General features: G+C 53.9%; 1 protein-coding gene across 2 annotated transcripts in view; it reads left to right on the forward strand.

The window, feature by feature from the left end:
* The first annotated feature begins 5,492 nt into the window (after positions 1-5,492).
* The window catches only part of MLLT1 (MLLT1 super elongation complex subunit), a 61,120-nt gene continuing 52,203 nt past the window's right edge, over positions 5,493-14,409 (forward strand). For both annotated transcript variants that reach the window (XM_012761665.3, XM_012761666.3), the window contains exon 1: positions 5,493-5,640. In XM_012761665.3, coding sequence (XP_012617119.1) covers positions 5,629-5,640 — 12 coding nt within the window. In that variant the 5' untranslated portion in view covers positions 5,493-5,628. The remainder of the gene's footprint in view (positions 5,641-14,409) is intronic.

Consider the following 14,409-nt stretch of genomic DNA (forward strand, 5'->3'; position numbering starts at 1 on the left):
AGAAGGACACACGGTGTGAGACTCCCTTTGTATGAAACGTCCAGAACAGGCAGATCCCCAGAGACGGGACGTGGACTCGTGGTCACCAGGGGCCGGGGTATCGGGAAGGGAGTGAGTGTTTTATGGGGATGGGGCTTCTATTTGGGGTGATGAAAATGTCTTGGAACTAGTTAGAGGTGATGGTTGCATAGCACTGTGATTATTCCAAATGCCACTGAATTGTACTCTTTAATATGGTTAATGGTTAATTTTATGACAAGTAAATTTTATATCAATTGAAAATTTGGAAAGCTCCCAGAGTCAATCATGGATGAGTTTAGGTCATGCCCCCCCCCTTGAACCAATCCCAGTAACCAGAGGGATGCAGTCCTTTGATTGGCCAGGCCCAGTCATGTGATCCCTGGGATGGGGGAAGAGGGAGGGAGGGGGCTAGAGGTTCCCCCGCCCCCACTGAGAGTCGGAAAAGAGGGCCAGTGGGGGCTGAAGTCCTCTCTCAAGACTTTTTTTTTTTTTTTTTTGAGACAGAGTCTCGCTTTGTTGTCCAGGCTAGAGTGAGTGCTGTGGCGTCAGCCTAGCTCACAGCAACCTCAAACTCCTGGGCTCCAGTGATCCTTCTGCCTCAGCCTCCCGAGTAGCTGGGACTACAGGCATGCGCCACTATGCCCGGCTAATTTTTTATATATATATCAGTTGGCCAATTAATTTCTTTTTCTATTTATAGTAGAGACGGGGTCTCGCTCTTGCTCAGGCTGGTCTCGGACTCCTGACCTCGAGCAATCCTCCTTCCTCGGCCTCCCAGAGTGCTAGGATTATAGGCCTGAGCCACCTCGCCCGGCCCTCTCTCAAGACTTGAATCCTGTCATGAATCGGCACTCTCCCAGAAGGGGGCTGCCATTTTTAAATTTCTACAGAGGTATTTTACATTGGCCCTGGGGGGAACCCTAAAATCAGGGACCATTACCAGAAAAAAGTGGGGAGTGAGGCCAAGAGAGGGAAAATTGCAAATGTCTCATGTATTGCCTTTTTTTCTGGTGAAATGCTTGTTTTTTACCTATGTCTGCTCTGCCCCAAAACCATCGGTGGCTCCCTAGAAGGGTCACATGCCCAGTATGACATTCAAGGTCTTCTCCAAGTTGGGGTTCACCTGGGGTAGGTCTCTCTACTGACTGGGCAGGGGGCTCTGCTGCAGCTTGGTCACAGCCAACACTGCTGCGAGTCCGTCTGTGGCTGGCTGGGGGCTGGGCCGTGGGGTGAAACGTGGGGAAATAGCAAATGCCAAGGTCTCCCCTCGGGCACCATGTACGTTATTCAGGTGATGGTTACAATAAAAGCCCCGACTTTGCCATTACCCACAACATCCATGCACTTGTACCCTCTGAATCTCCTCCTGGGTGCAAATAAACTGAACCACGAGAGGGCGGTAGAGACTTCATGTAGTGGCAGTTAGTGACAGCCTGGGAGTCAGATCCCAAACATCCAAAATGTTACTTTGTAGCCGTGACAACTTCTACACCACCTCTGTGTCTCAGTTTCATTGTTTGCAACTTTGGGAGAACATGTTCCACAGACGATGCTAAATAGATTTAACAACACCCATCGAGCATTCTGCCAAATCCTCAAATTATCTGCTATATGTTTTTCTGCCCTGCTTACATCGATGTATTTAAAGAGGAAACATTGTGTCACCTCAATAAAGGGGTTGTCAGATCAAAAGTAGCCATATAATTAGATACAGTAGCAACAAAAAGTGTTATTATTGTAACTGCAGCTTAAGTGATTCTTAAACCAGGCTGCAGATAAGAGAGGATGTCCCTGTCTCATTCCAGACTAATAAAACCAGAATCCTTGAACCTGGGTACTGGTATTTTTATTTCTTTATGAGATAGGGTCTCACTCTGTCGCCCACGCTGGAGGGCAGTGCCATCATCATAGCTGACTGCAACCTCCAACTCCTGGGCTCAAGCGATCCTCCTGCCTCAGCCTCCCGAGTAGCTGGCACTACAGGTACACACACCACCACACCCAGCTGCTTTTTTTATTCGTAAATTATTTTTTGTAAAGAGGGTGCCTCGCTGTGTTGCCCAGGCTGGTCTCCAACTCCTGGCCTCAAGCTATGCTCCCGCCTTGGCCTCGCAAGGTACTGGGATTGCAGGCAGGGGTGAGCCACCATGTCTGGCCCATTTTAACCATTTTGAACCACACAGCAGCATTAAGCACACACATATTGTTGTTCGACCATCACCACCCTCCACCTCCAGACCTTTCTCATCTTCCCAAACTGAAAGTCTGTCCCCATGAAACACTCACTCTCCACCCCCCTCCCCAGCCCCTGGCATCCACCATCCTACTGTCTCTGTGAATCTGATGACACTAAGGACCTCCTGTGAGTGGAATCACACAGGATTTGTCCTTCTGTGTCTGGCTTATGTCATGAAGCATTATGTCCTCAAGGATTCACTTATGTTGTCCCATGAGTGCAAATTTCCTTCCTTTTAAAGATGAATAATATTCCATTGTATGGATATACCACATTGTGTTTGTCCATTCATCTGTCAGTAGACACGGGAGTTGCTGTCCTGTTATTCTTTTTGATGCTTAAAAGGTTCTACCTCAGCCAGTGGGAGCCCAAGGGATGCAGTTTTGAAAATCCCCATTAGTTCAGAACCTAATTTAAGGGCGGATTCCAGCTGGGCATGGTGGCTCATGCCTGTGATCCCAGCATTCTGGAAGGTGGAGGCAGGAGGATCACCTGAGGTCATGAGTTGGAGACCAGCCTGAGCAAGAGCGAGACCCTGTCTCTGCTAAAAATAGAAAAAATCAGCCGGGCATGGTGGCGCATGCCTGTAGTCCCAGCTACTCGGGAGGCTGAGGCGGAAAGATTGCTTGAGCCCAGGAGTTGGAGGCTGCAGTGAGCTAGGCTGACGCCACGGCACTCTAGCCCGGGTGACAGAGCGATATGGGGGTTGAGTTCCTGAAGCCCATCTTTGCAACAAGTGTGGCCTGAACGTCCTTGCCTGCAAGTTTCTCTCAGACAGATTGCTATCTCCCTTCCCATTTTTTTTTTTTTTTTTTTTTTTTTTGAGACAGAGTCTCGCTTTGTTGCCCAGGCTAGAGTGAGTGCCGTGGCGTCAGCCTAGCTCACAGCAACCTCAAACTCCTGGGCTCGAGCGATCCTTCTGCCTCAGCCTCCCTGGTAGCTGGGACTACAGGCATGCGCCACCATGCCCGGCTAATTTATATATATATATATATCAGTTGGCCAATTAATTTCTTTCTATTTATAGTAGAGACGGGGTCTCGCTCTTGCTCAGGCTGGTTTTGAACTCCTGACCTTGAGCAATCCGCCCGCCTCGGCCTCCCAAGAGCTAGGATTACAGGCGTGAGCCACAGCGCCCGGCCCTCCCTTCCCATTTTTGATCCTTTACCTGGGGCAGCGGTTCTGAAAGTGGAGTGAACCTCAAAACCAACTGCAGGGCTGGGTAAGCTACTGACTGCTGCCCAAGCCCACAGAGTTTCCGATTCCATCAACAAGGGAGGAGACCAGAATTTGCATTGCTGAGTACCCAGGTGATATTGACACTGCTGGGGACTACTTAGAACCACGGATCTACTTACATCCAGTTATAGGATTAAACAATTTTTTTTTAGTTAACTGTCATTATATTTGAAAAAGAAAAAATTTTAAGTTGTACCAACATCAGAGTTGCTACTTATTTTCTCAGCATGCTCTCTCTCTCTCTCTCTCTTTTTTTTTTCTTTCCAGCAAGACCTGCCCTAGATTAAAAAGCATGGTGGTGTTACCATGACAGCAATCTGGCCTTCTTCAGAGTTTTTGTCTAGACTTACTTCCATTCCAAAGTTATTGATTTTCCGGCACTGATCTTCCGTGCAGAGCACCAGTGCTTGACTGACACTTAAATGAGACGTGGCGGGCAAAACAACCCAAACAAACGCAAATAACCCAATTTTTAATTAGAGGAAGGAATTTAAAATAACTGCACAAGGGTCCCCCAAATCTCAAGCAGACAGACGTCTTACTGTGCGAGGAATAGGTGGCTTACAAGATCCTGAAAGGGATGCGGTATGCCCGTCTCCAACTTAAATAGAGTTTACAAGTCGTTGTGAAATTTTGTAATCCTAGGTAATTTAAAACTAGTTTTCTTAGGGGCCTGGTGCATGGCTCACACCTGTAATTAATCCCAGCACTTTGGGAGGCCGAGGTGGGAGGATCACTTGTGGACAGGAGTTCGAGACCAGCCTGGGCAACATAGCGAGACCCTGTCCCTACAAAAAAAATTAAAAACCAAAATTAGCCGGGCTTGGTGATGGGCACCTCTCGTCCTAGCTACCTGGGGGGCTGAGGCAGGAGGATCCTTTGATTGCGCCCAGCGGTTAGAGTTTACGGTGAGCCATGATCTTGTCACTGCACTGCAGCCTGGGTGATAGGGTGAGACAGTGTCTCTTAAACAAAAAAATTGTTTTTTGGAGCGATTAACGTTATTTAAAATTTCGTGCATAAAATGAGACCCTCTCTTTAACAACTTTATCTTTATTGACAGATAATAATTGTATATATTTATGGGGTTCAATGGGATGGTTGGATACATGTACACGTGGTGGAATGAACAAATCAGGATAATTAACATATCCATCATGTCACATCCGTCTCATTTCTTCGGGGTGAGAACATTCGAAATCCACTTTTAGCAATTTAAAAATACACAGTACATTATAACATAGTAACCTTGCTGTGCAGTAATAGATCAGCAGAATTTAATCCTCTTGTGTAACTGAAAAAAAAAATGAGGGTTTCCCGATTATTTCGACGGAGCATGATTTCAAATTTGCATCATTCAAAATCGCCAGAAGTAGAACTACACAGTACTGTCCTTGTTCCTATTTTACAGATGGGGAAACTGAGACTCAGGGAACGGGGAGAGGGAGGCTGACCGGGCTTGCCAAAGCAGATTCACGATTTAGACAACTAATCTCTGGTTCCAGAGCCCGGGGCTCATTCCGTCCCATAGTAGCCACACGTGGCCAGGAAATAAAAGTGTCCCTGAGTCTCCCTGCCCGGAGCTCGAACCCTCAACCTCAGCTGCGGCCCCGGGAAGCTTCCGCCCTGAGATGCAGCGGCCACGCGGCAGCGCCCCCTGCGGGCCGCAGCACGCAGGCGCGGCGCGCCCGGCCGCCCCCGCCCCCCTCCACGTGCGGCGCACACCTCGCGCTCCGCTCGGCCGGGCTCGCCTCGCGCCTCCCTCCCTCCCTCCTCCCGCCCCCCCGCTCCCGCCTTCCCATTGGCTGCGGGTTTCGTTCCTCCGACCGCAGCCCGGCAGGCCCCCGACAGGCCGGAAGTCCCGCCCCACCGGCGGCCGTTCGCGCTGCCAATTGGCCCAGGTGGCTGTCCGTCGGGGCGGCTGGCCCGAGTCGTCGGCGGGGGCCCGCGGTCGGTGCGCGACCCGGACTGGCGGTGGTTTCCGGTTCCGCGGGGCTGGCGGGCGGGCGGGCAGCCGGGAGCGGCGGCGGCGGCGGCGCTTGACAGACAATGAGGGCGGTGGGGCGGCGCTGAGCGGCGGCGGCGGCGGCGGCGAGCGACGCGGGGCCCGGGGGCGGGGCGGGGCGCCAGCCATGGACAATCAGGTGAGGAGCGGTCGCGCCGCCCCGGCGTAGCCCGCCCGGCCCCCTCCCTCTTCTCCCCCCGCCCGCCCGCCCGGCCCTCCCCGGTCCCGGCCTCCCTGCCCCCGCCCTGCGCCCGTCTGTCCCGCTTTGTGTGCGCCCGCAGCTCCCCGGGCCTTTATGTGGGGCGGGGGCGCCCCTCCCCCATCCGCGACCCCAGCCGGGCCGGGGCGCCTCAGACCTCCTTTAGGACTGTAGCCTGGCCCAGAGTCCCCAGGGACCGCCTCGGGGACCCCAGCCTGGTCCAAAGCCCCCTGGGACGCCCCTGGGGAGCCCAGCCTGGCTCAGAGAGCCCTGGGATCCCCCTCGGAACCCCAGTCCCACTCTGAACCTCCTGGGACGCCCCTGGGCAGCCCAGCCTGACCTAGAGTCCCCACATCCAGCTCTCGGGATCCCAGCCCAGCCCAGAGCCTCCTCGGGACCCTTCACACTCCCCGGATCTGTCCTGCAACCCTTTTCCCCCTTTGGGTCAAGGGCCAGCCTGTGTGTCCTTTTCTCTCTGGATCCTTCGTCCTGAGTCACCTCAAATTCCCTGACCCCCTAACCTGCCACCTGTCCTCCCTTAAACCTTAGTTCAGGTTTGAGTCCGAGCAGGATCCCGGGAACCCTGGTCTGCAGCCTTCCCCTTCGTTGAGCCCAGGCCCAGCCTAAGCTTTCCTTCCCCTCATTCTCTACCTGGGCCTGCCCCTAACTCACTTGGAGCATCCCTTTCCCCTCAAACCCTGGCCGGGGCTTGAGCTCCCTCTGACTTCCTGGGACCCAGCCTTTCCTCTTTAGCTACAAGGACTCAGGGCAGTTTACTGTCCCCTTCTTTTGGACTTGGGTTCACTTCTTTAGACTCCTTAGAGGCATCCTATTGCCTCAGCCCCCTTCTGGTTTCAGACCCTCCTCACCCTCCCTGGCACTCCAGTGCCTGAGGACTGTCTCTTTCACCTCTTCTCTTAGATCAGGACCAGGGGCAGTTTCTTCTCTGACCTGGAGCCCCTAAACCCTTCAGACACCAACTGCCTGCCGTTCCTGCAGCTTGGGCCTTCTTTGCAGCTGGGATCCTGATTTGTGCTTCCCCACATTTAACCCCAATCCAGATCTCTCTCCTGAATCTGGTCCCTGGCTTCACAGTCCTGCAATCTCTGTGGAAGCACACGCCTCTCCTTACATGCAGGGTCTCCCATTCATCCCAGCACCACTGCCTGCTGCGTGTTTCAGCCACTACACTCTCCCTCCCTCTGCCTCATTCCTTGTTCCTTCCCCAAGATCCTAGAGCCTCAGTCTAAACCCAGGATGGGTTGCCCTCCGTGTGCTCTCCTGACAGCTACTTTCCTTCCATCTGTGTTGATTCCCTTAAACCCGAGGCCCTTGTGGCCTCTGGCACCCCCTGCACTCAACTCTGTTGCCTTTTTGATACCCCAGCCCCCTTTCCCTCTCCCTCAAGCCCAGAACCACTGCTGCCCCCAACGTAGGATCATTTCTTCCCTGTCCCTGCTGCCCCAGCTTTCAGGGGCGCGAGGCCAGGAAAGGTGCTGTGGGGGTGGTGGCTGAAATCTCTGCCGTTAGCGAGGGCAGGTTGGGGCGTCCCTGGCTCTGGCGCCACTGAGGCGGCTCTGTCTGGTAAGGCCCTGTGTGGTTTCGGGGTGGGGGGCAAGGCCCCCCCTGCCCATCCTGCCACCTGTGGCACAGGGTCATTGAGGCGGGTGGCTTGTGTTTTTGGCATCCACTCTCCACGGGTTCCCTTTTGGCTTTGGTGTTGCTGACTTTCTCTTAAGAGATGAGGGAGAGTTTTCCAGCTGTTGATAGGTAGATTTCCACAGCGTGGTGTGAGTTGATTTTCCTTGAAAGGGACAGAGCTTCTTGCTTCCAGTGTGTATTGAGTTAAAAACCCAAGCAGAATGTGCCCTCAGTGTCTGCTTTCAATGAAGCCCGCCTCTGGGAAAGTCTTCTTGGGTACCACAAAGGCATAGAGTGTGGCCCCAACTCTCACCCCTGAGTCTCCTGGGGTGATGTCTTCATTTGAAGTGTGTCCTTTCTGCTCGTGATGTTCTAGGCTGTGGAAGTCTGGGCGGTTGTCGCTCAGAAATAAGTGGCATTCTTTGTCTGTGACAGAGGGAAATAAAGGTCTTGGTTCAGGTTGACAACAGGGAGAGCTAGATTTGCACTGCCCAGTGGCACAGCCACCAGCACCTGTGGCTACTTTAAATTTAAACTACAATGAAAGTTTAGTTCCTTGGTCACGCCAGCCTCATTTTAAGTGCTCACCACTGCTGAACTTCCAGCCACCTCGCTGGGCAGCATGGACCCAGCATTTCCATCATTAGAAAGTTCCACCGGACAGTGCTGGCCCACATCTTTGCAGAAGTATTTGCAAGGGAAGCTGGTCCCAGAGGGAAGTGTGTGTGGACCCAAAGTCTCATTCTCCTTCCCCAGCTGTGTTTGCATGCAAATTTGGGAGAGGCCCAAGAACTCTGTCCCTTCTGAACACAGCCAGAGGCCCCTGGGGAAACAGCAGAAAATGGTGTCTTTTACCCAAGTAGGTGAGTTGGCGGAGAGTGTCCCAGCATGACTTTTGGCTCTGGGAAAATGCTTTGAATCCAGCAGAATCCTGGTCTCCCCCCTGCCCCCCAGATGCCACAAACCTATAAATGCCTCATCATAATGGGAGCAGCGTGACTGGGTGGAAAGTGGTTGGCTTCTGGAGGCTTCGATTCTCTCCTGTGTGTTTTACTTTCCTCTAGGACTTTCAGATCCAGCTAAAAAGTGGGATTTCCCAGTTTGATCTGGGCCTCCACATTCTTACCATTGACATTCCACAGCCAGGAAACAGTCTTTCTGGGTCTCTTTGCCCCAACCCGCATGTTTCATTCCTCGTCCGCCCCCCAAACCTGAGCTGGTTTTTGTGTGTGGTTTTTGTGTTATTTTTTTGGTGGGCGTGGATGAGTTCTTCACTCACTTAAGGGTTGTGTCTGGGAGGAGTGTAGTTTATCTCCAAGGCAGGGGCCGGAAAGAACTGGGATGTGACATGATGTGACATGGATAAGGCCAAGCAGATACTGAAAAGACTGGGGAAAGATGGGGGAGCCGGTCACTGGTGCTGGGGTTGCCCGGGGAGCTGGGAGGTGGCGTCTGCGTCTGGGCGGTCGTGTTCTCCAAAGGGACCAGGGAGTGCCCCCTTCACAGAGGACTGGGCCTAGCACCTGGGGCAGGCAGCCCAGGCAAATCAGATGGTCAGATTGCCGCTTGCTAACTCCTCAGTGTCTCCTGAGTTTGGATTTGAGAGCACCACCTTGTCATAGTCCTCTTTGGAAGGGAAGATTTGTTTCTGATAGCGGTGGCCTCAAGCAGCCGCCAGCCGCCCATTCTACAGACATGGAAATGCAGGCCCAGGAAGTCCCGAGAGACAGGTCAAGGCCTGGTAGGATCTTTCTCCAAACCTATCATAGGAAAGCTCAGAACTACCCAGAGCCCTGACTTGAGAGTGACAGATTTCCTCCCCTGCTCCCAGTGCTAAAACTCTTGCCTGGAAAGTCGACCTGCCAATTTTCTGTCCTTAAGTTAGTGTAGCGTAAAGTACTTGAGAGCAGGGACCAGAGTCCTGTTTCCCCAAGTGTCCGTTGTAGTGTCTAATGCAAGGGTTTGCGCTTAGCTTTGCCAACTGCTGGTTAAATAAGAGTCCCTTTGCAACCAGGCGTGCCTAGTCTGATGACAGATGACTTTATTGGGGTTGTGCAGATTCAAAAATTCCTCCAAGACTGCCCCCCCACCCCTGGAGAACTTGGGAGACACTCAACACGCTGTCTGTACGTCTGTGGGTACCTTGTGCGGAAATCCTCTGTCCCGGCCTCTCCTGACAGTTTGGTGTATTTGCATATCCACGCGGTCTGCACATCCATCCTTAGAGAATTTCCAGAAATTCATCAAACCCCTCCTCGTCCCTTTGTCATTAACCTTGTGCCCTGGGTCAGAGGGACAAGGAAGGGGGCTGTGCTAGCCACCAGCCCCCTGAGTGCCAGTGGTTGGAAGACCAGGGCCTCGGGCAGCTGCCAGTGAGAGGTCCCTGCCCTCTGCTTTGGAGGACTGTCACACAGGAGATCCATGATTTCCCCATCTTTCTTACATCCCAATCACGTGGCTACCCCCAAGAACCCGCCCTGGGCCTGGAGGGAGAAAGTTCCACAAAGTATTTTATCTGGTCTCAGTTTTGCCGTGGCTCCACGGGATGTCGCAAGCCCCATCACCCTTTCCCGTTTGTGCACGTGTGGGTCCTCTTGCCAGCAACTGCGCTGGGTCCAGGAGGACCTTGAAATTAATTCAGGCTGAAGAGGGAAAAGATCTTCAGTGCGCCCTCCTCCTGGGAGGGGAGGGGATTGCTGCCTCAGAGGGAATTAGAGGCAGTAGCCAAACCCCAGGCATAATTACACCACTTGGTAAATGTGAGTTCCCAGAGGAAAGGGCATCTGTTGAAAAGTATTCCCACCAGAAAGTCAGGGGAAATCTTAACAGATTAACTAGTTGTTAAAGACCTGCCTTCTGGGGCCCAGGCTAAGGGCAGGGCTTGTGGGGAGCGGGAAAGGGCTTGGACTCGAAGGAGCTGTCGGAACAAGGCAGGTGCCTTTGTCTTTGCCAGGTGAGGCTGCTGCATCTTCACCTGGGAAGATGTGTGTTCGTTGGCGCAGAAGTGCCTGGGAAGTCGCCTGCTAGGATCCGTTTGTCCGGCTCGCCTGATTTAGGATTTGGGCCCTTTGGTTTCAAGGGCCCTCTGCCAGCTGGCCTGGAGAGAGGACAGTGTCCCAGTCGAGGCCCTCTGCCCACACCTAACTGTCCCCAGATGGCCCTCCCAGGCCTTGTGCTGCCTCCCCTGTGCCCTGTCTTTCCGATGATTTCTGAACGTGTAAAACGGCTGATGCCTTCTGGGGAAGTTGCGGGATGTTCTCCTGGGTTCTGGGGACTTCTGTTGGGGAGTGGACGACGGATTGATCCCAGAGGTGTAGGGAAGTGGCAGCCACTGAGGCCGAGCCCCCGGGGTCATTTCCAGCCACCCATTCCAGAGGTTCCTCGGAGCGGTCTCCATGCAGCAGGTGGTCCTGGAGCCTTGAAGGAACTTGCTGGGGTGGAGGCTGCCGTGAGGAAAGTTGGGGGACAGCTACTGATGAGCTGGGTTCGTTCATTCCCAGATATCCTCGAGAGCTCAGCCTGCCAGTTGACCTTGGCCAGGCACCCTTCCTGGAGCAACAGCTAATTGATTTGCTTCAATTCTTTGGTTCTAATGGCCAGGGACGGCGTCCAGGTGGAGTGGAGGAAGGAGGGGCGTAACCCTTGGCCGTGGAATTGGCTTAGCTGTGCTAATACATTCTCATGATTTGACAAGTATGAGTACTTGGCCGGCCCTTAGCTGCTTGCCTCCAGTGAATGTGGCTCGAGCGTCTCACCGAATCCAAGATTGCTTTTTATTTTTACTACAATGGCACAGAATCTGTGTCACCCCATCTTCTTCATTTCTTAGAAGATTCCAGCATTTAGGGGGAAGGCCTCACAGTGCAGAGGCCGGGTGCTGGGACCTTGAATCTGTTGGCTGAGTCCGCGGTGTGCCCTTAACCAGGGGTGTTGAGGCTGGAGCTGGCGCCAGCCCCAGGGCATCGATGTCGCCCGGGCAGTGCTTTGGGCACGGCCTGTCGGCTGCGAAGATCACCCGTTGCTGCCTCGGAACCTTCCTGTTTACTTTGGCCGCCGCCACCGAGTTCTGGTGCTTACATTTCTCCCGGTCTCCAGTGGAACTGTGGTCTCTCGTGCTTTCACAACAACTGCTCTGCCGCCTGTGCGCCCTGGGTAGGAACTCCATGTCATCAAAAATGCCGGGAAGGCAGCCGAGGTCTGAGCAGCCAGATTGAATAAGTCATCCCGAGGAGACGATGTCATTATGTAGGAGTTACCTCTCAGAAGCAGCAGCCGCTTTCCAGCGCGGTGGTGGCGCCGTTCCGATGGCGTATGTTTAGTTTCACCTGTAACTCAGGCGGCAATTCAGGGTTTGTCTTCCCGTCTCTCAGCATGAGCACAGGTCAGGGAGGAAGGCAGAGGCCCACGTCTGCAAGCGAACGTGGTGATTACGGCCTGTTAGGGGTGATATAAATATTGTTTTGGTTTGTTTGTGTTGCGCGTTCTCCATATGCAGCGCTACTCAAATAGAGGCTTGTGGTTGATTTGAGTATCACTTGTTTATCCAGACGCTCAGCCCTCGTATCTAGCTGTTGGCCGGGTATTTTCACCTGGATTCCACAAATCCTCATCGCCTGTGGTTTAGAGGGCACCTGAGCTCCCTCCTACCTGCCCCTCGCAGGGCACCGTCCCTGCCCCTCCTACCATCATTGGCGTCCCTGCTGCCTGGATCTTGGAGTTGTTCTAATCTCCTCCACGCTGGGGTCCTGCCACTTCCCCCTATTCCAGGCTCTATTTAATCTCTCTGTCTTTTCCCCCACTTTGAGACAGAGTCTCGCTCTGTTGCCCAGGCTGGAGTGCAGTGGTGTCATCATAGCCCACTGCAGCCTCAGACTCCTGACCTCAAGCCATTCTCCTGCTTAAGCCTCCCAGAGTGCTGGGATTCCAGGCATGAGCCACCGTGCCCGGCTTATTTATTTCTTTTCCCAGCCACTTCCCCTGCGTCCTCCAGGCTCATTGGGCTGCTCGTCTGTCTGCCCCAGTCTGCCTCCCCCGGGCCATATACAGATTGCCCGAGGACTTTGACTCAAACCACCTTTTCTTGTCTCTGTCACCCACTTCTCATTGGTCCTCATTTCTGTTGTGTGTGATCTGGACATTCTGCCCAGGTCCCCACCCCTCCCTTCGGTGTGCCTGGTCCCTGGTGAGTCCCCGCTCCCTTTCCCTGCAGAGCCCCAAAGGGACAATTGTCCTGAGCCAGGGAGCTCCTTTTGCCATATTGGTTTTCAATTAACTAATTTTTTAATTGACAAGTAAAATTGTATATAGTTATTGTGTACAACATTTTTAAGTTAATTTTTAAAATTGCATCCGTCCTATGCCTTGTTTCTCATGCCCAGCTTGCTGCACATTCAGAGCTCACTGCCTCTTTTGCCAGCTCTACAGTGACTGGAACCTCTCTGTCCTTATCTGCCACTTTGGCCCTTCCTTTTGGGAAGTACCCCTGAGAACTCTCTGACCTGGAAGGCTCTCTGGTGTGGGTCAGAAAGGGCCCCCTGGGGAACGGGGCACACGAGCGGGGACCGAAGGATGAGTGGAGTTTCAGGAGGGGTTCAGGGCACCCCCGGCGGCAGGGCTAGAAGAAACGAAGGCGGATAGGAGTGGATGTTCCCAGGGTGTTTCGGGCTGGCCCGAGTCAGATTGAGCTGGAACACAGGGCGTGTGCGTTTCCTGTGTTTCCTCCGTTCTGGGACTCGAAGACATGCCATCAGCTTAGGAACGACTTCTCTGTGTGCCCAAAACACGGTCCTTGCACACGGACCGTAAATGCATCCTGACTTCAGAAGGGTTAAACCGTGAAAGGAAGATGAGCGCTTCAGACTTGAGGAGACACAGGCGTGGGAGATGGGAGGTGTTCCGAGGGGCTTGGGCGAGTCGTCAGAGCTTTAAAACGGGGGTGGGGGATGTTTAGGGGGACAGTGGGATCTGTCTGTGCCACTTTCATCGAGTGACAACTGAGGGCAGTGAGGCAGGGAAGCCAGTCAGGCACCGGGGCACTCAGCCAGGGCAGGGGTCTGAGTGGGTCTTGGAATTCGAGAGAAGAGACAGGTACGGAGCAATCCGAGGGGACGCAGGTGGGCAGTTGGCGAGCAGGAGGGTTGCAAGGCGCAGGCGGGAGCTGTCTGGTGCGGGGCCCCAGCGGGCGGCTCCGTGGGAGTTTCACCGGGAAGTGTGGGACTCAGGCCGCGGCCTGCCTGGCTCCTGGTTATCTCAGCACTTAGAAACAAGTGTACAAGTGTCCACTTAGCCTCTGCTTCATCTTGTAACTTTCTCGTTTTCGATATGAAGTGTCTGTGCCGTATCTAGTAAAAGCCCGGGCAGGTTGTCACAGACCAGGGTGGATGTTTGCCGTTAAGTTCCCCGTCGGTGGTTTTGGCCGACCCAGGTATTCAGAGTGCTTCGAAGGCTTGTGGCTTTGTGCTTGGTGGCGTGGAACAGGCCCGGGCTGCCTTACATGTCAGGGCTGAGCCTCAGTGGGGAGTTTGCCGCGGCTGCAGTTCCACCGGGACCTGTCACCAGGTGGCTACGGGTTCGCCTCTCTGTTCTCACTGGGGACCGCCTGTTCTGCCGGGGTTTGAGCTGACGACTTAGGGGATCTCAGGGGTCCTCCAGGAGGCGGCTAGGATGGGTGGGGTTGAAAGTGCTCGGCTCAAGGTGCTCAGGTGGCTTGGCCAGGAAGGAGATGGAGTGGGCAAGTGAGCTGGCCTTTGGGTTACACAGACTGTTCTGCTGAGCAGCTCACTCTCGGAGCCTCGGTTTCCCCATCTGTGACATGACTGCCCTGTGGTTGGCTGCATGGTCATATTCAGGGAGACCTTGGTGGGGATACCAGCTCCGCACAGAGAGTCCCCGTTAGAGCTGAGCAGGCGCAGCTGTTAGCAAGGTGGTTTCCAGTTGTGAGGAATGTTCAGAAGGAAGGACGTCACTGAGATGAGGTGTCGCAGGTGGTGGTGCATGCTTTCAGATTGGGTGGTCAGGGAGGTGACGCTCAAGCTGAGAGCTCAGGCATGAGAGACGGGCCAGCGTGGA

Source organism: Microcebus murinus, chromosome 27 (genome assembly GCF_040939455.1).
Source record: "Microcebus murinus isolate Inina chromosome 27, M.murinus_Inina_mat1.0, whole genome shotgun sequence".
Lineage (NCBI taxonomy): Eukaryota > Metazoa > Chordata > Mammalia > Primates > Cheirogaleidae > Microcebus > Microcebus murinus.